The sequence below is a fragment of the Suricata suricatta genome, chromosome 16, assembly GCF_006229205.1.
Source record: "Suricata suricatta isolate VVHF042 chromosome 16, meerkat_22Aug2017_6uvM2_HiC, whole genome shotgun sequence".
NCBI lineage: Eukaryota > Metazoa > Chordata > Mammalia > Carnivora > Herpestidae > Suricata > Suricata suricatta.
In genome coordinates this window covers 4,110,136-4,132,354 of record NC_043715.1, presented here as the reverse complement: position 1 = coordinate 4,132,354, position 22,219 = coordinate 4,110,136, and the positions used below count along the sequence as shown (strand labels likewise).

At 59.1% G+C, this 22,219-nt stretch overlaps 1 protein-coding gene across 2 annotated transcripts in view; it reads right to left on the bottom strand.

Moving 5' to 3' along the window:
- MBTPS1 (membrane bound transcription factor peptidase, site 1) overlaps positions 1-22,219 on the bottom strand; it is a 49,480-nt gene that overhangs the window by 2,955 nt on the left and 24,306 nt on the right. Inside the window, exons 10-22 of one of the 2 annotated variants that reach the window (XM_029925292.1) lie at positions 21,590-21,741; positions 18,744-18,905; positions 16,507-16,651; positions 12,189-12,377; positions 11,527-11,699; positions 10,288-10,403; positions 9,602-9,758; positions 8,270-8,394; positions 7,626-7,703; positions 5,193-5,333; positions 3,555-3,686; positions 2,585-2,711; positions 279-409 (exon numbers count right to left, since the gene is read on the bottom strand). In XM_029925292.1, coding sequence (XP_029781152.1) covers positions 279-409; positions 2,585-2,711; positions 3,555-3,686; positions 5,193-5,333; positions 7,626-7,703; positions 8,270-8,394; positions 9,602-9,758; positions 10,288-10,403; positions 11,527-11,699; positions 12,189-12,377; positions 16,507-16,651; positions 18,744-18,905; positions 21,590-21,741 — 1,828 coding nt within the window. The remainder of the gene's footprint in view (positions 1-278; positions 410-2,584; positions 2,712-3,554; positions 3,687-5,192; positions 5,334-7,625; positions 7,704-8,269; positions 8,395-9,601; positions 9,759-10,287; positions 10,404-11,526; positions 11,700-12,188; positions 12,378-16,506; positions 16,652-18,743; positions 18,906-21,589; positions 21,742-22,219) is intronic. The other variant, XM_029925293.1, reaches the window with a different exon arrangement.

Here is a 22,219-nt window from a genome sequence, read left to right as displayed (position 1 = left end):
AGGGTGCAGGGACCAGGAGGCTCAGCCACTGGCCGGGAGCGGGACCAGCAGGCGACAGGCATTCCCCAGGACACAGGACCCGTGCTCGTTGGCAGAACTTTAACAAGAGCATGCAAGTGACTCTGCTGGACAAGTTCAGGTGCCACACCAGCCGCCCGAAAGACACGCCAGCTTGAGGAGGCAGGCGGAGCCGAGGGGTCACGGTGCGGGGCTCCCATGCTCGCCGCTGGCCGCCCCGGGGGCGCGGAGGCACCCGAACGAGGCGGCGGAGCACTGACCTCCGGGAATGTCCCAGGCGCCGCGCTCCCCGGGAGACAAGGGCCTCACTTGGGGCCGGTTCGATCGGAAGTTGGGTAACACCACTTTGTCCAGGTCGATGGAGAGCAGCTTCTGATGTTTCCAAAGGTTGCTTCAGGAAAACGGATGAGAACAAAATACAAGTGAGCAATCGCACTGGCCTACGCAGCTCAGCCGATGCCCAAGACCGAACAAGTGAGTCTCAGAGAAAAGTGAAGTGAGGTCCCATCGACACCCAAGCCCAAGTGCAGAGCGCACCGGTGACAGGTCCCAAGGCAGAAATGTCAGTCAAGTCCCTGCACACGAGAGGTCGGTGCTCCTGGGTTTCTACCGGGCCCCCAAGAGCCTGTTTCTGCTTCAAGTGGCCACATCCCCAAGCAGTGGGAGAGGACGCCACATGCTGACCTCCGGAAGGAGCCTGAGGACAGGGGCCGGAGCTGGGGCTCAGGGACCCGGGCAGCCGGCAGGCACGCGCACGTCTCTGCCGAGGGGCACCACACCTGGCGGAGCCCCTGCGCACCCCTGTCCTGCGGGCACCAGAGAGCGGGACAGACGGTCCGCCTCCCAGGACACAACCGCTTGTGTCCGGTTCCATCGGCCCAAAAGCTAAACTGCTACCGCTGAGTTAGGGACCGGGGCCCCCGAAGCCTCCTGACCCTGCAGCTGAACGCGGGGCAGGGCTGTGTGCCTGGTGTGAGTGAGATGCACATGTGTGGGGCTGTGTGTGGGGCGTGACAGTGACACGCACGTGTGCGCCCCGCCCCGTGTGAGGTGTGACACGAGAACGGCACTTCCTGGTTGAACAGTTGTGCGAGCATCACCAGGCTGCACGGTCGTCTGAGGATTTGGTGACGCTCTGATGGAAGGAAGCAGGGGGCCCCCTGCCCACGGCTCCTCCTGGGTGTGACACTCCTGCGATCACTCTAAAGAAGGACACCCGATGTCCAGCAAAGACACCGAGAAATGGGTCTTCATCTCAGAGATGGAGGGAAATGTGTGCCGAGCGCTGGGCTGACGGACACCAGCCGCCCGACATGGTCTCACACGTCTTAGCACCAGAATCGAGACCCAGGGGCGGCTCTCTGGGGACCGAGAATAACTGTCAACAGGACGTGAAGTGGGGGGTAAGACCAAGCGAGGCCTTACTGTTTCTGAGTCCCCAACGGCACCACGGGAACTCTGGCCAATGCCGTCCACGGCAGCACTGCCGACACGGCTGGAAGCGGGGTGAGCGGGGACGGGGAGGAGTGGGGCGGAATCTCAGCGGGGATGCAGGGGTGACGGGAGGCTACCTGGGATGGAGAACACCCCGAGATTAGCTCCAGGGAGAGCCCGCTGAGGGGGCACGAGGACCCCACGACCCCAGGTCCTCCACCGGGCACGTTCCAGGTGAGCAGTGCGCCGGGGGCTCGGTGAGGACGTGCAGACATCCTCCTCTCGGTGGCTCCCAGCACAGACGGTGGCCCTCTGTCCCCCGCTACACCAATGCCTGTATGCCTGTGCCCGCCAGGATCCAAGCCAGGCGGACAGCCTGGAGGGGGTGCCCGAGGTGAGCTGCCTGCAGGGTGTGGTGGGGGGGTTCCTGCAGCACCGCTCCAAGGAGACTGGGGGGAGGACCGCCCCCCAAGCTGCCTGGAACACGGGCCCTGCTCCACCGCGCTGGGACCCTGGGCGGGGAGCAAACGGGACCCAGGGCGCTAAGCCAGCTGCTGTGCCCAGACAGCAACAGCAGGGGTGACCCTGCTGCGGCTCCTGAAAGTGAAGGAGGCGGAGGACGGCGGGGGTGGAGCGACGAGATGGAGCGGCAGGCAGACGGCAGTGTCCGGACACCGCGAACGGCAAGGACCTGCCGTGGCCGGAGCGCCTTCCCTCGGGGACCACGCTGGGCGCGGGGGTAAGGGTGCAGACACGCCGCGGGCCAGGCTGGGAGTGCACCCCTGCCCCGAGCAGTCTCGGCCCCCCAGGTCAACAGAAGACCCATCAGAACAGGGAGCCCTCGACTCCTAGACCTGAACCCAGGATCAGAGCGTCTGTGCAAGTGACAGCGTGGCCAGACCTCAGCGTTTTAGGCAAGAATCAGCCCCGTACACGATGCTCATCAGCCAAAGCGCCTCTTCAGGTGGGACGCCACAGGGGCGCGCCACCTTAAATGTCATCACAAAATGACAAGCAGGAGACCTGACTTCTTGATAATGATGTCAGTAAAATTCCATTCTCTCTCGGAAAAAAAAAAAGCAGTGAATCATTAGCCCCGCAGGAGGAGTGGAAAAGCACAGGAGGCGCTAACCTCGGAGCCGTCTCGTTTAACGGCTGCGGCTTGGCCCACGACAGGTGCGGACAGGCCGGCAGGGCCCGAGGCTCCGGGCGCCCCCAGCGGGCCTCGAGGACCTTGGAGTAGCGGTGCAGGTGGTTCCCTGCGGTGGAGAAGCGTGGTCGTTAGGATGCGAGGAACACAGCCAGGCGGCTCGGTGTCCGCGCCCTCCCGCGACAGGCCCGCCACGGCCCCGGGACCCCGTCTCCCGGGCTGGGGGCCTGCGCTGCACGGTGCCCTGGGACGGGGGCCCGGCGACCTCTCCTGACCTCGGGTGCGGGCACAGGGCTTTAGTCACGGAATCTGACCTGCAGGGAGACGTCCTGAAGACCATCTTTCTCCTTTGGAGAATTTAACTCTCAGGCAAAACCAACACTTGTGCATTTCCAAGCATCCAAGCGTTTGAGTTTTTAGACATGCACCGTCCAGTCCTGTAGCCGCATGTGGCTACCGACCAACTGAAACGGGTGTCCATGGGCTGGCGCCATGGTCACACGCTTATGCAGGAACACTTGGGTGACCTGGGCCGACATATTTTACTAAAACGAACTTCACCTGCTCCTTGTCGCTTCTCGAACGTGGCCCCTGGAAGGTGTGGGCTCGATCTCTGGCTCACACCAGCCTCTCTGCGGTCCCGGCGGTGAGGACCTGCCCTGTGCACAGCGGGCGAGGCCGCCACGCCTCCCCCCTCCCCAGCCCCCACGCCCCTGCGTCTTCATGTGTGGACTGGAAAGACTGGGGTTGATCTTCCCAGAGTTCCGAGAGGCCGTGTGAGCCCCCCCAGCCTGGCGCCTGGCACTGGTCAGTGCCAGCAACACTGGCCCTTCTTCCCAGAGACCCCGGGCCCCAGGGCTCTGTGAGGCCCTCGGGAGGGAGCACCCTCCCCATGCCCGGGAGAAGGGCGGAGGACCGCCGGCCCCCCGTCGGCCCCCCCGGGCCCACTCACCCTCCATCCTCTCTGGAGTGACCGAGCCGGCTCCGCTGGGAGGCCGCTGCCGGTTCCCGGAGTGACTGAGGCTGGGAGGGGTCACCCCGTACGACGTGTACTGAAGGAGCGCATCCAGGAGCCAAAAGCAGTCTGTGGGTTCAAGGGCACGCTGTTTAGGGAGCAGAGCTTAACAAGGAAGCCCAACAGGAAATGAAAGCCCCCACGGGAGGGGAGGCGAGGGACCGCCGATTCTGGAGAAGCGCACACTCTCCACGGCCGGCGCCGGCCCACGGACAGCAGCACGACAGGCAGGACCCGGCCCGGGGCCCAGGTGGGTCAGTGCCACTGGGCGCTGGGCTGGACAGGCTGGCCGAGCGCCACCTGGCTCTGGGAGCTGAGGCCAGAACGGCGCCCGCTCGGGGACGGCCAGACCACATGGCAGGACGGCTCGGGAACAGGAGGCCGAGAGGCTCGGGGACTGGGGACCGAGCTCCTGCCCAGAGCCAGAGGCTGTGCTGGTGCAGGGGGAGCGGAGCAGAGAACGCAGTGCAGTCCGCCAGGAGGTGGCTTCGAGGTCACGAGCACAAGCCAGCAGTCGGGGCCGGCAGGCCCCACACACGACACGCGAACGGGACACGGCCAGGCGCTCTGGGACGTGCAGCGAATTGAGGCGCTGGCGGCAGGCCACGCGGGGGGCCGTCTCGTCAGGGCACAGAGGTGCCGCTGCCCCCACGCGGGACCCGACTGACCGGCCGCGCGACACCAGCCAGCCCTTCGCTCGCTCAGGGGCGCTGCCGCCGTGGGCTTTAGGACCAGGACAGTCCTCTCGGCATTTAAAATTTTAATAGAGACGCTTACCAGGAGGTCTCCGGTTTTAAAAGAAACTCTCTGTGGAAATAAAACATTAGTCTCCTTTCAACTGTGCCTTTAACCTTTTTAAAGAAGACCAACCGTATCCTAAGGATTCACACAAAACACAGGAACTGAGTCAACCTCAAGTTCACCCAGAGGGAGGCGCAGGCCGCTCCCAGCTCGTGCTCCAGTGGCTTCGCTCTCCGCTGGGGCCGCTTCACTGCAAGTGTGAGCCCCCCACCCGCCTCCAGGACCTGGTTCTGTGGCCACCTCGCCAGGCCAAGGATGCAGCGCTTTCACATCCCGTTTCCCCCTTTACAAAATGAGAGAAATAAACAGTCTGTGTTCAGGCTCGGAACCCCAAATTCAGGGGAGGCACCGAGAGATGCTAACAAAGAACAGGGCTGTTAACAACCAGTCCTCCCGTGTGAGCTCCCTCCGCGCCCGCTGGGGGTGCCCGATGCCCCCACTGAAGGCTCACAGCAGCCAAACCCCCAGTTCTGGGAGGAGAGCCAGGCGCCAGCCCTCGGGGAAGAGTGGGTCCGGCCTGGGAAGGGCGCGGAGGGGCAGGGGGGGGGGCTGGTCAGCAGAGAGCCGCTCCACTGAAGGCCCTGGCCCCGGCCCCCGGCCCGCCGGGCCCTCCTCAGTGTGCAGACGCCCCGCAGGGCTTGCCCACCTGCTCTCGGGCAGGCCTCTCTGCTCCAGCCCCTTACCGGTGCCTCTTCAGGGACCAGGGGGACAGAGAGCTCGTGGGTCATGGTCACGGAGCCCCGCCTGCGTCCCGGCCCCACCATCAGTCCTCACCCTTCTGCCGGTGACTGTCATCCAAGCAGTTGGAGTCCCCGTACAGCACGATCCGGCCTCCGCCCTCGGCTGGAGTCTGGTAAAGTCCCAAAATGGGGACGTTTTCAACAACTGCCGTTTCCTGCTTTAAGACCTCCAGCCCTGAAATAACAGCACAGCGGAAACCGAGGCTGAGGGGTGAGTGATTCTCCAGGCGCCGCTCGACACTCAGTCCGCACAACAATGCCCCAGCGAAACCTACCGCCCAACCACAGCCGTGCCGGCTTTTACAAAAGAAAGCGTCTTAAGTGCTGCGAACTTGGGTTTTTAGCAAAAGCCATCTCCACACGGCCTCTCCCGTGTTCGCTGGGAACGGCGGTGTCCGGCACCTGCGGTCCTGGTGACAGCGTCCGACCCTCGTTCCCGCCACACAGCTGCTGCTCAACACAGACCCCCCCTGTGGGTTCAGTTCCGTGCACCCGGCGCAACGTCAGGACAGAGGCCACTAACTTTTAAGTCCTATGCCCACGGACCTTAAATGCATATTGGGGTCACAATTACAAATGTTCCAACAGCAGAGCTTTCTGAGCTCTGCCCAAGCAGACGACACGGTTTACAATGCTTAGCGAACCAAGAAGTTAAAGATGCGTGAACACCATGGGTGGCGGATGCGGCGACACCACCACGTCCCGTGCGCGTCCGGCCCTGGAGCTCACGCCCGCCCCTGCACTGGCCGTGGCGCACATTTCCATCATGGCACTTGCCGCGCTGGTGACAGCTGAAACGTCTGTGGCTATAAAACTACGGCACCCCGTTCCCAGTAGGAAGAGGGCGGAAGAGGAAGTGATATTGTCTCTGTCAGAGGGAAAGACAGAGTAGCAAAACAGAATGGGGTGCACGCGCACGCCATCACCACACAGCCGCGTGGTTTGTCACCGGGTCGTTTCGAACAAAAGGTTCCCTCTCGACCTAGCATAACCCAGATTTTCAAATTTCTGTTTTGTACCCAAAAGATTATTCCCCTGAAAGGCTATCTGGATATAAAAGCCCCTTAGAAAAGGTTTCAGGGTAAGTCACCAGCAGCAGAAGAAAACAAGGAAGGCGCCCTCCCATCTCCGGGGACTGCTATCCTCCAAACCAGGTGCAAACAGGCTGAAGGCGACACCGCTGCTCCCAGCCGCACCAGAACGGCCGCCGCCGGCGAGAGACAGGCGCCAGAAAAGAGCCACCACCCCACGGTGAGCCGGGCCAGTGGCGGGGAAGGCACGATCATTTACCTGCCTGCAGTCAAAACCCTACCTCATACACACAGACCTGCTCACAGACCGACCCTGCCTGGACGGAGATAAAAAAATAAATAAATTCTGTCTTGGAAACGCAAGTGGATAAGCAGGAAATTCTGCTTTGTCATTTTCAACTACCGTGACTGCCGGGGACTCCACATGACAGCAGATGCCCATCAGCCTTCCTCAGAACCACAACTGCACCCAGAGCCTTTCCTGCCTTCAAATTCTTTGTTTTCTTTCTTTTTTTTTTTTTTTTTAAGATTTTAAGTCATCTCTACACCCAAGGAGGAGTTCAAACTCACAGCCCCGAGATGGACAGTCCCACGCTCTACTGACCGAGCCGGCCACGCACTCCTTCTTTCAGATCCGTAAAGGAATGTGAAGGGATGACTGGGTAATTAATATTCTTTACACAGTTAAGAGCTTTAAAACACAGTCGAGGGGCCCCTGGGCAGCTCAGTCGGTTAACCGTCCCGCTTCGGCTCAGGTCATGATCTCAGATTCGTGGGCTCGAGCCCCGCATCAGGCTCTGTGCTGACAGCTCAGAGCCTGGAGCCTGCTTTGGATTCTGCATCTCCCCCTCTCTCTCTGACCCTCCCTGCTCACACTATCTCTCTCTGTCTCTCAAAAATAAATAAAAAACATTAAAATAAACAAATAAATAAATAAAATGCAGTCGACATTTTTCTAAACTCTTCCCAGTCTTGGCAATCACAGAAGAGCAAGCTGCAAACAGGAACAAAAGTTTCAAGCGACTCTGAAGGTAGTTTAAGAAGAAGAAAATCTGCAAACACTCAACGGCCGTCCTCTAGGAAATCCTGTTTCCAGTGACCAGTGCAGTGACCTGCATCCACACCTACTCAAACCCCTCTCTCCCCGCCGCGCCCGAGCCGCCCCCGGGAGGCTCGCCTGAAGCAGGCACCATGCAAATAACGAGTTTCTTTAAAAAACACAACTGCTAACAGGTACAGGGTGATTAAGGAAAAATATTCTGGAAAACAGATCACGGTCATGGCTGCACAACTCTGTGAATACACCGACGGTCACGGAACTGTACACCGTGAAAGAGTAAATGTGAAAAAAAACCTAAAAATAAAAGCAAACGTGATTTATAGGCACTAAAACTGTTGAAGGAAAAAAAGGGGCAGAAACCAAGCAGCGTCCTTACCCTGGTCTTTAAAGGTCTGCGTTATCACGATGCCATCTTCTGGGAACTTGGCGATGCTGCAGCCCGACGCGTAGTACACTGCGAAGCAGGCCTCGGTTAGTCACAGCGACGCTCCGCGCCCAGTTCCTCCCTGACCCCGGATGGCTCTTCAGATAGGACAGCCTCTCTAACATTACTTTTAATTCTAAGACAAAGGCTACTATTACTGTCTCTCTCTGTATCAAAAATAAATAAAACGTTTAAAAATAAATCAATAAATAAAAAGTGCTATTCACACAGGGGTTCAGAACAGACTTGAGAGGCCCGAGCCCTCACCGGGGCGAGCAGAGTTAGTGACAGTAATGCTCAGGATGCTGTTCCAGAAACCAGTCACCAAGAACTCATCTTTGCACGGGGACGTGCAAAGCGGTTTCACGAACAGGACTCGAGAAGTCAGGGGCCCGGGAGGTGCTTCCCCTCTGGGAACCCACAGGAAGTAAGGAGCCGGACAGGCGGCGCCGGGATTAGGAACGCTACAGGAACACAGCGACGGCCACCGGCCTTCTGCACAGTCCTGTCCAGGGACACTGGCTCCCCCGTGGCCCCACTTCCCCCGCTCTCGCACCTCGAGAGACAACGGGCCCTGGTAGAACGCAGGCGCTTACTGTCGTGGTTTGCTAAGGTGAAATCCCCTTCATACAGGCCATCGCTGAACCCCATGTTCCAGACAGACAGAAGTTCGTTCAGAGCAGGGACATTAGCCCCTCCGGTGTCCGGCATCCACCACTGCCTGCGGGAGCAGCAAGGGGTGCGGGTTACGAGGGGTTAACCCCCCCCCCCGACCGCTCCCCCGCAGAGGCCCGCCCGGCACACAGGGAGCTGAGAGCTGCGGTCTGGGCGTGAGCGGGCGCACAGCGGGCGCACTCCAGCCGGCGCGCAGAGTACGCCCGAGCCAGAGTCCCTTCACGCACCGCTTCCATTAACACACCGCCACGGGGCCTGGAGCCTGAGGGTCCATGAGAGCAAGAGGAGGAGGAGGAGGAGGCTTTAAAGTTCGAGTGAGTCAGGAATTTACCCGAGGGACACAGGAGTGCTGACGCACGGGGCACACGGACCCCAATGTTCATAGCAGCACTGTCAACAACAGCCACATCATGGGAAGAGCCCCATGTCCATCAACTGACGAGTGGATCAAGATGTGGTTTATATACACAATGGAGTACTACATGGCCATGAGAGAGAATGACCTCTGGCCATTCATAGCAACGTGGATGGACCTCGAGGGTGTCCTGGTAAGTGACATAAGTCAGGCGGAGAAGGACAGATACCATATGTTTGCACTCAAAGGTCTAACAGGAGAGACCTAACAGAGGACCATGGGGAGGGGAAGGGGGAAACAGTTAAGGAGAGGGAGGGAGGCAACTCATGAGACTCTTAAATACTGAGAACAAACTGAGGGCTGATGGGGGAGGGGGGAGGGGAAGGGGGGCACTTGTGGGGATGAGCACTGGGTGTTCCATGGAAACCAACTTGACAATAAACTATAAAACTAAATAAATAAAATTTGAGTAAGTCACAGGCTCTGAAGAAGAAAATGATATATTCATGAAACACTGGGAATTCTTGACCCATAACTAATTTACTGGAAGGTTCCTTTCAATAGACGTTCCTTCAATCTATTTAAATTTGTATAGATCCCACAACAGAGAGATGGGAACACGAAAGGGTAAAAGTCAAGTAACAAAGGTCAACACGGCAAGACTAGGAACCTTTCACTCAGCACCTGGCCTGAAGGAGCACTGGACTTGACTCTGGGGAGTGTCTCTGCTGGGGGAGGGGAGGGGAGGGGCGCGCCGGCCGAGTGGCCATCGCTGCTGGGGGAGGGGACGGCCGGAAGGGCTGCCGGCGAGCCAGTCATCTGATGCACCGGCTACACAGAATTTCATTCCTGAAAATTCTGCCAAATTTTTGACCCAAACACCAGCTCCTATCAGTACCTTGTGTTTTCGTCGTAAAACTTGACTTTCCTCATGACGGACGTGTTGTACCAATCACTGAAGACAATGAGCGAAAGGCCGTTGTCCACGTCCCTCCTCAGCTTGGCCACCTCCTCGGGGAAGTACTCCTCCTCGCTGTCCACCATGAGCAGAGTTCCTGAGGGGCAGAGCGCCGGCGGCCACTGCCTCAGAAACCGCGTCTCAGCAGGTCCACGGGTCAGGCTATCGCCTCTGACATCTGGTCTGCGGGCCCGGGCCGCTCAGGAGGGGGTGGGAAAGGACGGACCAGGGTCCAGAAGCACAGACCCCTGCGAACCGCCCTGGCCTCCCTTTCGCGTGGGACCCCCGAGGCAGCCACGTGTCACTCACTCGAGAAGCAGCAAAACGTGGCACCAGTTTCTTTTCAAGTAAACCAAACAGATGAACAGAAAATGCGCAAACATCCTCGGCCCCAGTCTGACAGGGTCCCGTTTTACCTGAAGGTCAGCACCGTGCCGGACGGGAACACGGCCGCTCCGACTCAGGGCCTCGCCGCAGCCCGAGGACCGGAGGCCGCGCCTGCTCCCTCGCGGCCGCTTCCACCCCGCGGTCCATCTCGCCCCCCCCCCCCCCCCCCCCCCCCCCCCCCCCCCCCCCCCCCCCCCCCCCCCCCCCCCCCCCCCCGGCCAGCCACCACGGTCACTCACCGTACTGACCGGCGTCAAAGCAGGTGAAGGGGGAGCCAAGGACCTCGACAAAGTAGCCCATGCTCCTCAGGTGCTGGTACATGTCCCTGAAGTTGGTGTGGACGTGGTCGCCGTTCCTGGAACAGACGCTCGGCGCTAGGATGACCCTCTGCCCGCGGCGAAGGCCGCCCCGCATGGCGGGCCTCTGACCCGGGGCCCCGCGGAGCCCGGCCCCCACCCCGAGGTCGGCCTGCGGGCGCACGGAAGGAGACAAAGGGAGGCGGGGAGCGGCCCAGGAGCTGCTGTGTGACGTGCACTGGGCACCACGTCAGCGGCGGCCTCCGCGGCAAGCGCCACCAGCCATACGCCACCTGGGAATGCGGAGGCGCGGGACAGGCCCCCCCGGCTGCTGACTTCATGGACCGCCACCACAGACGCCTCCCCATCCCTTTCCCCCTGAACGTGCTCATACTCCTGCCCTGTTCTCTGCCACGGAGGCGCCAAGGGCCCAGGGCCCGTTCCTGCCACCCGTCCCCGCCCCTCAGAGCCAGCTCCTCCTTGGGGCCCAGCCCGTGGGCTCCCCGGGACGACCTACCGACCTCTCACCACTGCTGTCCCCGGCCTCTGGTGAGAGACGTCTGCGCAGAGAGCACGGCGCTCCTGCAAGCGCACGGCTCCTTCCTCCCCCCGGCGGCGGGGAGTCCGGACCCCGGAACCCACACGAGGGCCTAATGAGCCTGTGGCCTGGGCCCAGAGGAAGCCATGCCTGGTGCCCCAGGGGGCAAGCCAGGAGGGCTGGCTGTGGGGCTGCGGGGCAGGGTCTGGAGCGTGCGGGACACACCAGGGCATCTGGCACATGAGGAAGTCTGGACAGGCAGCCATGGAGACAGTGGGGCCAACTGTGCCCCCACTCCTGCCTGTTAGGCTCCCCAGGACTGCTGTGTGGAGCATGGGGTTCAGGGAGGCTGCGACGCCTTGCAGGCAATGACGACAGCCCGCGCGGGGGTGAGGGATGGGGAGCTGGGCGGCAGCAGCCATCAGGGCAGGATTCGGGAGGCGCGGCAGAGGGAGGGCCGGCAGGGTCTGCTGCCGGTTTGACAGAAGGACGGGCGGACGGCCATCCAGGGCGAGCTCGGGGTCTCCGGCGCCCAGGACAGGAGTCCGGGAGGAGGCGCGGCGTGCCCGGAGCCCGTCTGGGGTGACGGAGGTCGGGTTCCCGAGGGGGCAGCAGCCCTTGCTCCCGCCACGGCGGCTGCTTACCAGTCCAAAGGGTCGTTCTTCATGCGCAGGTTGTCCCTGGGGAAGTAGCCGGGCGGGTAGCGGAGGTTGTGGTACTGGTCCCAGAGAACTCTCTTGCTCCGCGGCGGGGCGGGAATGACCTTCACCTTGATCGGGAGCTTCACCGTTGACGTCTGTTCTGTGCCGCTTTTTGACTGAAATAAATTAAACTCTGAATGGCCCCTTCTGCTCAGAAGAAACCTTCAGCTCTGGGGGCATAGAAAATGACTTCTACTTATTGATTTAACGCAAATACCTCGAACACGAGAGCTCCTGCTAACAAAGGCAGGAACGGCCGTCAAGTTCAGCCCACCCCACCTCTCCGCCGAAGAGCTGAGGACAGACCATCTCAGATGCTGTTCCTAACAAGCCCTGGGTGACACAGCCCCTTCTGGAGAGCGCGTGGTCCTGTGGTCGTCGGGGGCCTGACGCTGGCACGGGACCGCGGCGTCTGCGGCCACTCGCATGGCGGCAGCGGCATGGGCCACATCGGCCGCCCCACGGGCCCGGGAGAGACCAGCCACGGCCCTCGGGCCCATCCCGTCCACCCACTGGGCTTCAACCGGAGACCCCGGCGCACGGCCTGCGCCCCTGCTCCCCGCAGGGGACGGGGGGAGGACGGCCCCTCCCCGGCCCGCACTCACCTCCACCTCCGCGGGGGAAGCGACGGTGACCATGACGTGCCCCTGCGCGATGCCCTCCCAGGAGGCCGCTTTCTTGGTGACAGAGATGGAAATGGCCAGGTAGCCTGACCAAGGCCACAAGACGGAGGAGTAGGAGAAGGCGACTTCGATGTTGTCCCCGTTCTGCGGCAGGTACGGCTGCCAGTCGGGCTGCGGGACAAAGGCAAGGCGGCGTGAGCGCTCCGCTCCTGCGCTCCCGGCAGAAGCGAGGCCATTCTCGGACCCCACGAAGCGATAAGCGACACAGACCACAGGACGCCTGGAACACCATCCGCCAGGAAAGTCTAGACACCACGATCTTGGGCAGCCTCCAATTTCAAAGAGAATTTTTTCCACAACATACGCCTTGGCAAAGAACTTCCACCCGACAGAGAATGTAAATAAACGAAAACTGTCCAATCTGAGAAGAGACTCCAGCGAGGTATATGCTTCAAGAACCGGACTCAACGTGGACTTAAAGGAATAAAATCATACAATGGCACGGAGCAACTGTCCCCACGGAGTGTGAAGCTACTGACGGGGCGGGGTCTCTGTGGGACCCCCAGAGGAAGAGGGGGCTCGAGAGGAGACATCTGGAAGAAACCCAGATCAGCTCCTATAAAATGAACCTGTATTCCGAACCAACCCAAATTACTCATTTCCCTCACAGGCCTGAGAGCAATATTCCCCCCGAGTGAGTCAGCATATTAAAATACTCTGACAAAGAGAACTATCTGCAGGCTCGAGCACCACCACCGAGGGAAGAAGGGGCCTGTGATCAACGCTCTTGGGGCCACCGGCTGCCAAAGGAGAAGTTAATTTTTATCCATCTCTTACGCCACATTATCAAATTAACTCAGCACTGACGAGAAGATTAAATATTTTATAAGCATAAAAGGAACGTTAGAAGATAAAATCAAGATCCTATCAGATCTCTGGAGAGAGAGGTTTCTAACTTTTGAAACAACAAAAATCACAAAAGATGAAAATTCAGCCACCTGAAAGTATAGAACTTGTACAAAACCAAAAGTAAGTAATTCTGACTCGCATTCGAGAAAGAACGGTCTGGGAGGAAGTGCTGGGCAAAGCACATCGGCGGTTACCTCCTCCCGGACAGACTGACGGACACCGCTCACGCTGCCCGGAAATCACCCGGCCGGGCTCACACGCAAGCTCCCCTTACTGGACTTCGGTTCTCCGCGCGCTGGGAACAAGGGACTTGATGAGGTCCCAGAAAGGCGTGCAGGACAGACGGAGCCTCCCTGGTCATCGGCCACGTGCGTCAGGAGAGCACGGCCCCGGGGACACGGCCACGCACCGCTGCAGTCTGCTCCCGCTCTGCCCTCCTCTGTCCGCAGCTGCGGTTTCTGCATCAAGCGTCTCATGTGTCTGTGTGTCTCTTACTTGTCACTCCTTGGCCTCAGGGAGGTGCGGAAAGCAACACGGGAACACAGAGCTGACTCACAGGCGGAGAGACGATCTGCGGGCGGGCCTGGAGAGGGCCACGGCCCAGCGAGCTGCAGAAGTGTGCGTCAGGCAAGACACCCACTGATCCCCTCCTGATTTTTTTTTTAAATGTTTTTTATTATTTACTTTTGAGAGAGAGACAGTGCGAGCAGGGGAGAAGCAGAGAGAGAGAGAGAGAGAGACACGGAACCCAAAGCAGGCTCCAGGCTCTGAGCTGTCAGCACAGAGTCCAACATGGGGCTCGAACCCACAAAAGGAGAGATGGGAGGTGACCTGAGCCGAAGTCAGACACTCAACCCCCTGAGCCACCAGGCGCCCCTCATCTCCTCTAGTTTTAAAGTTTAAAAATGACCCATTTACAAACAAACCCAAAATGTCCAAGTGATGAATAAGTAGACACAGCCCATCCACACAAGGGACGATCGTCGAGCTGGCCAGGGACTGAGGCCCTGCCACGCGGGCCAACCGTAAACACGGTACGCGCTGCGTCAAAGGCCAGTCACCACAGGCCCCGCGCTCGGCCCCACGGACACGGACCGGGCTCCACAGCGAAGCGCACGGAGGAAGGAGAATGGGGAGGGACTGCTAACAAGGGTTTCCTTCTGGGCTGATGAGAATGTTCTGGAACCACAGAAAAGCGGTGGCGGAAATCACTACTTGCGAACCTACTGGAAGCCACGGAGTCGCGGGATGTAAAAGGGTGTGTCTTACAGTAGTTTTATCTCTGTCTGTGAAACCTCACAGAATTAGGAAACAGAGCCTGCCGCAGCAGCCTTGGCGGATGGAACTCTCGGGAAGCATTCGGCCGTGTGTACCAACCAGGGGCCAGAATAACCAGTCCGCACCCTCCGACTCGGATTCCAATCCAGGGAGCCTCCGTTAAGAAAATAATTCAGAAGAAAAGGAAACCCTGTATGCAGAGACACCCCGTGGGGCGTTTACAGCTGGACCCCGAACCGTGTGAGCAAGCGGAGCCCACAAGCAAACTACGGGGAACACAGGCCACTTCCGGCGTAGCCACAGCGGCTGCCGCCTCCGGGCCTGCCGGCAAATCTCACATCAAGAATTCATCCTGGGGGAGGCGGAAGGCATGTGGGGGGCTCAGTCAGTTAAGTGTCCGACTTCTGATTTCAGCTCATGATCTCACAGTGAGCTCGAGCCCCATGTTGGCTCAATGCTGACAGTGCAGAGCCTGCTTGGGACTCTCTCTCTCTCTCTCTCTCTCTCTCTCTCTGCCCCTCCCCTGCTCGCACTCTCACTCTCTCACAATAAACAAAAAAGAAATCACACTGTGTGGGGCACCTCAGTGGCTCAGTCAGTTGAATGTCTGACTCTTGGTTTCAGCTCTGGTCATGACCTCAGGGCCCTCTGGTCATGGGACTGAGCCCCGCATCACACTTAGCGGGGAGCCTGCTTGGGATTCTTCCTCCCTCTGCCCCTCTCCCCAACTCACTCTCACTCTCTTTCTAAAAAAATAAAAAAGAATTCATACTGTGAAAAAGAGTGATAAGGAAATTATTGGCAGCCTTCTGATATTTGATGACTGTTTCTTAATTTTTTTTAAGTTTATTTATTCATTTTCTGAAAGAGAGTGAGCAGGGAAGGAGCAGAGAGAGAGAGGGGGAGAGAGAATCCCAAGCAGGCTCCACATGGTCGGTGTTGGAGCCCCATGTGGGGCTCGAACTCCCAAGACCGTGAGATCATGACCTGAGCTGAAACCAAGAGTCAGACACTTTACCGACTGAGCTGCCCAGGCATCCCTCATATCTTTTTCTTAATGTTTATTTATTTTTGAGAAAGAGACAGAGGAGGAGTGGGGAGGGGCAGAGAGAGAGGGAGACACAGAATCCGAAGCAGGCTCCAGGCTCTGAGCTGTCAGCACAGAGCCCGATGTGGGGCTCGAACCCACGAGCCATGAGATCCTGACCTGAGCCGAAGCCGGACGCGTAACCGGCAGAGCCCCGGGCGCCCCTGACGACTGTTCAGGTCACACAGGCCGGAGTCTGCTCCACGGAAATGCTGCAACAACGCTAAGGACAAGGACCTGAGCACGAATGGAAATCCTTGACCTGTGCTAGATTCTGTGTATCTTATAATGACACCCAACCAGAAATTCCTGTTAACCTCTTAACCTTTGGATTATGTAAAGCTGCAACGTAAATGCCCATTTTTATAATCTAATCATGGTTGTCTTGAAAAAGAACAGGCTGTTTGTTCCTTGAAGGCTAAAATAAAAATGGTTTTGGTTCCAAAAAGCGGTCAGTAAACCATGACTGACTGCGCCTATGAAATATTAAACAGCTGTTAGCGAGCGCACTGGAACTGGGCCTAAGTCACACTGAACAACGTTTACAACATAATGAGAACTGGGAAAAACAAAAAGCTAAAGTCCCAGCCGCTGCAGAGAGAACAGAACCGGTGCGTCAGGTGAGGGCTGGGAGGGGTTTCTCCGTTCTCCCCCGTCCGCTACCGTTAGGCTTACGTGATAAGGATGACAAACGAGAAAACAAGCTTCAAGAAAGGAACACGCCTTCTCAAGCCAAGGGCCGGCTCGGGCCCGCTCCGGAGCCCAGCAGGCGGGCAGCGGCACGGAGCCGCGGGCAGAGTGGGTTCGGGAGCCGCACTCACGATGCCAGAGACGAAACGGAGCAAACCGTTTCCATTAACCGGCCCTGGGCTTGCGTGTACAGGACTCGGAGGAAACGAATCGCTGCCGCCCATGCCCTGGCTCTCTGCCCAGGCAAGAGGGCCTCCCCTCTGACTCCGGAGGAGGAGACACGGCACAAGAGCTGGGCCACATCCACGTGCACCACGAGCCAGAGGGCAGCGTCACCTTGTCTACGATTCTCCCGGTGACGCCCATGCCGTTGAGGATGGTGACGTTGACGATGGTCGGCATCCCTCCGTAGTAGATGGGCTGGGAGCAGTAGGGCCACATGTAGGGGCACTCAGTCAGGTCGATGTAGCTGGGGCTCAGGCTGAAACACAGAGCACGGCGTCAGAGCGGCGGTCGCAGGACAACAGAACGAGACAGCTGTGGGGCGCGCCACCACGGGGACCGGAGGGCCGCGGGCACCGGGGACCTGGCAGCGCAAGGCTCCCCAGGCCGGCCTGCCCACACTGCTCCCGCGTGGCCGGACCAGCCAGGGAGCGCCTCTTTCCTCCCGCCACTCTGGGACTCGCCGTGGCCGGCAGGAGTGGGTGACCACCCCGGTGAGCACCCTGGACCTGGAGTCTCAAATGATGGCATCTCAAATCACTGGGGTGGAGACGGACTTTGTGACAAAGGCACTCGCGAACGGGTGGCCGTGCGGCAACAAAAGATGAAGCGAGATCCGCAGCTCACACCACGCACGAGGACAAACTGCGCACGCCCCCGAGGCTCCAGCACACAAAGGAGAGCAAACACGCAGGGGAAGGACTCTGCGTGAAGGCCTCGCACGCTAGTGCCGGAGACGCCATCCAGCCCCACACCGGGGCCGGCAGCGGTCACAGGAGACCAGCCCCCGGGGCGCCTGAGGGCCACACGGACAGCACACGGTACCCAAACCCAAGGACGACGAGACGCAGAGAGGAAGACCTGCCGTCTGGACCACCGACCAAGCGCCAGTAACTCGGGTGTGTAATCTTTAAAGATGGGGGGCAAAATCCCCAGAGAAAAATGGGGAAAAGAAACGAGCGGACACTTCACAGGAAAGGCATGAATGTGGCCCCTCCCCACGAACACGGGGTCCCCCTCGGAACTGGAGGGACGCACGCGGAAGCAGCCGTGAGACGCCCTCTGTCCCACCAGACTGGCCGGAGCGTGGCGGGCCGCCCCACAGCTGGGCCTGGGGGCAGGGGCGCGCCCCGTGGGGCCGGGGTTGGGGGGGTGGGGGGGAGGGGGCAGGGCAGGACCTCGCAGAGCCGCCCCACTCCGGGAACTCCCCCGAAGACAGCTCCACACAAGGATACTCGTGGCGAGCTTAGGACCGCAGAGCGGCGGAAGTCCCTTAGACGCCCGCGTAAACAAGCAGGCGCACCACCCGCGCTGCAGCTCTAAGAAGGAAGAAGACGGACATGGACTCACTTCCAGGTGCTCCTAAGTGAAGAAAGCAAGACGCAACCAAACAAACCACTTGCAATGATGCTACTCTTTACGTAAGAAAGGGATGTAGGAACATAGCGTATTTGCTCTTTGGTGCAGAAAGAAATACCAGAAGGACTGATGAGACCATCACCCACCATCAGGGTGGAGAGACCGGGGGGCGGGAGCAGGGACAGCAAGGCTGGGGGGACCCTTCGTGTGCACTTCTGACAGCAGAGCTCACGAACCTGACACACAGCTCACGATGTGGGGGATGGGGGGACCCACAAAGAATCACCAACTAATGAACTCAACCGTATTAAAGACGAACAGCAAAGCACCACGGACGGGGGCGGAAGGAGGGACCCTGAGGAACCCTGGGCAGGACGGACGTGGAGCACAGGGGCCCGAGGGCACGGGTCCCTCACAGCACCGTGCTCTTCAACGGCTTTAACAGGCCAGGCGCTGTCAGCAAAGGCGCTGGGATCAGGGGAGGCCTCATAAAGGGTATGTGACAACTGTTTGCACATTTCTAAACACCTAAGATGATTTAAAAACAGTTTTAGAAGTAAAAAGAAGAGGGGCGCCTAGGGGGCTCAGTCAGCTAAGCATCTGACTTCGGGTCCGGTCATGATCTCGCAGTTCGTGGGTTCGAGCCCCGTGCCGGGCTCTGTGCTGACCGCTCAGAGCCTCGAGCCTGTCTCTGATTCTGTCTCCCTCTCTCTCTGCCCTTCCCCCACTCACTCTCTCTTAAACACTAAAAAAAATTTTTTAAAGGAAAAAGGAGCAGGCAAATCAGTACTTTAAACTATCTGTATCCTAAGTAACGGGGCATGGGGACATGGAAAGCAGCTCCAGCGCGGCCGCGTGGTCCCCCCGTGGGAGCAGCAGCGTGGACCCTCCCGAGGGCCCAGTGTGGGTGACGGGTGACCGGGTCCCGGTCGGAGGCTAGGAGTCCGCGCGCAGAGGGAGGAGCCCGGGCCTGCGGGAGGCGGCGCACCGACCTTGCCTGCGGTTTGTAGCTGTTGAGGATCTGGTAGGCTCTGAGCAGATCCAGCTTGCCGTGGCCTTGCTCGAACATATTGACCCCAGGCAGCCGCCGTGCGGACGCGATGAGGGCCTGCTTCATGCTGGCCGGGTTCACCAGCTCTCGCTTCTGGACTGTGCTGGAGGGAAAAGCACAGGTTTGCTCGTGCTCTCTCGGCAGCGGGGGGGAAACGGGACTAACCCTGACGCGTGGTCGTGCGAACACGTGGCCTCGGGGCTGGCGCTGCACGTGGCGGGGGCGTCTCTGGTAAAGCTCGGGCAGGAGGAGACGCACCAGGCTCAACTCTGCAGGTGTCTCGGGACGGCCTACTTCGGAGCCTTCCACATGGCTTTACGCTACACTCATCAGAAACGTGTTCCCCATGAGTCCACTAAGGAGACCTCCGAGGCCTGTTACAGGAGGCAGAACAGGTGAGGGCTGCTGGCACCCAGGGGAAGGGAGGTCTGCTGGTAAAAGGAAGGAGACGAGCTGGGGCGCCCCCTGGTGGCGGAACGAAGGGAAAACACAGGGTCCGGAGCCGAGTCTGCGGGACAGGCAGGGGCCCCAGAGCCCGAGTGAAGGTCACGGCCTCAGCCCTCCTTTATGGTTCTGGAAAGCCTGCGTGTGAGACAGGACAGGTGGATAAGGCCTGACGTGCCGCATCATCAGAGCGCCCCTGGACACAGAACGCGCGGCTCCACCTGGACAGGAACTAGTGACACGCGGGCTCCACGGTCTGGGCCTCCGAGCACCAGCACCAGCGGCCTGTGCATCATGTGTGCGAGTGAAGTTTCACCCCTCAGTGCCAAGGATAAAACCCAGGAAGCAAAAAGAAAAACAGACTTTCCTCAGTTCTTGAACATCTTTCTACGTTGGTGGCTGATCTTGGAAGTGTGGGTGGGATTTCTGACAGCCCTGGACGGGAAATCTGATGGATGTGGGCGGAGAAAAAGGAGGTAAAGTGGGATGGCTGCTTCTTTTTTAATGTTTATTTTTGAGACAGAGTACAAGCAGGGGAGAGGCAGAGAAAGAGGGGGACAGAATCAGAAGCAGCTCCAGCTCCGAGCTGTCAGCACAGAGCCCGAGGAGGGACTCGAACCCACGAGCCACGAGATCATGACCTGAGCCGAAGTTGGTGGCTTAACCGACAAAGTCCCCCCGCCACGGACTCTCCATGACACAACAAAGGGCTGCCAGGCACTCCGGGGCATCCCGAGCCCCCAGCCCAGGCTGGGTCCTGCTCCCCAGGAGCGCTGGCCCCCCAGGCATGTGTCCAGGCCCCACAAGTGGCACTTTCATCTACTGCAGGGGCAGAAGGAAAGCACAAGGCCCCTGACACCAGAAGCAGCCGTATTTAGAGAAGCTGCGGGAAAGAAAGTGTCCGCCCTCACCTTCCCGCTCGCCTCCAGGGGACAGGGGACAGGTCTGCCGGTAGGCAGTGCGGCCGCGGTCCCGGTTGGCGGGGAAAGGAGCCAGTGTCCGTTCCCACGCGCAACAGGGCTCCCCTCCGCGGAGCGAGGAAGGCCGAGCGCACCAGGCACCCTGCAGCCCGCCTTCCCGCCAACCCCCCCCCCCACCCCGCAGGCAGCAACAACTGCAGGGAAACAGGGTTTCTGACAGGCGGAGGTTATTCGCCAGAGACCACTCTGGCCAGGGTCCCCGTTTCCTGGAATCTGACTCTGAACCCCAAGGAGAGGATGGGGAAAAGGAGGACACAGGTGAGGGTCTACCTTTATCGAAGACGACTCATTAAAAATCAAAGAATCCCAGGCATCGGAAGCTAAAACCAACAGAAACTTTAAAGAGAATTTTAAATATAAAAACGTTTACTATCATTTCCTTGTTTTAATTTTAAACGTAGAATATAGTAACTTTCAAACAGTTTTACATTGCCAGAGGACAGGAGCTCTACTATGCCTCATGTAAATAGAAAGAGGGACTTGAGGGGGAATTCCAAAATAGATGCTAGCTCCAAACACCTGTCTTCGGAGCTCTGAGAACAAGGAACGTGGCCCATCCGACTAAGTCAGAGCCCGTGAGTGTCAATTCTGGTCAATGGCTTGTAAGAAGGCCCTCCGATTTCACTGCATGCGTTGGATTTCACGGAGCTCCGATACGACGGTGAGGGATTCAGGGAGACGGCGAGTGAGTAAGCCAGAGAAACTCCGTCCCGCTGCCCGGCGGCACGGCGCCTTAGCTGGCAGACCGTTCAGAGGGGGGTCCCGAGGGGAGGAGAGCTCGGCGGGGAGGACCGGCCCTGCCGCGCCCGGCCTCACAGACACGACAGAGCACCTGCAAGGGGAGCACGGAATGGGTCCACCGGACACACCGGAAACAAAGGAGAGGCGGCACAGGGTATGCGGGAAGCCCTGGTCTTCCTCAGCACTGCTGCGAACCTAAAACCACTCCTAGAAAACAAGTCCTTACTGAAAACAAACCAGAACAGGGGCGCCTGGGGAGCTCAGTCGGTGAAGCCTCCAGCTCTTGGCTTCGGCTCAGGTCATGATCCCACATTTTCAAGGGTTCGAGCCCCGCATGAGGCTCTGCGCGCTGACTGCAGGGAGCCCGCTGGGGACTCCCCCTCTCTCCCCGCCCCTCCCCTCTGCGCTCTCAAGCCAGAACAAAAGCAGAGGCAGGCTCTGTGCCCTCACACAGCGCTTTACAATCAGACTTTACAGTGTGTCACAGGCCTGTCACCTCTCACACAAAGTCTCCTGCACGGCACAGGGTAGACACGGAGCATGGTTCACGGGGTCCTCCCGACCCTCACATGGCTCAGCCCGTGGTCTGCAGGAGCCCATCCTCTCTGTGGGGAGCACTTACCTTACCAACAAGGTGACCGCGCCGGCGACCACCGGAGAGGCCACGCTGGTCCCCGACAGGGCTCGGCAGCCCCCCTTCACGCCGGAGCCCCTCACTCCGGCGCCATAGGTGACGATATCGGGCTTCACTCGGCCGTAGCCTCCTGGGAGTTCCTACAAACGAGAGCAGCTTGGTCTCTCCCGCGGCTCCACGCGGCTGCGAGGGGACAGAACCACGCCACAGACGGGGCTCACTTACACGCAGCGTGACCTTCCTAACCTACGGGCTTTAGGCCAAAATTCACTGAGACAGAGAAAAATCAGCCTAAGTGACAACGTAGAAAATAATTTTTCGTGTTTTATAGCAACCAGTATAAAATAGTCACGCCACCCAACAACTAAAAGAGATTATCTTAAATTTTGTGAGCACACGAGACTAGAAACTGGAGAGTGCTCTGCTAGGGATCTACCCAAGGGATACAGAAGTGCTTATGCATAGGAGCACATGGACCCCAGTGTTCATAGCAGCACTGTCAACAATAGCCAAATCATGGAAGGAGCCTAAATGTCCATCACCTGATGAGTGGATCAAGAAGATGTGGTATATATACACGATGGAGTCCTACATGGCAATGAGAGGGAATGACATATG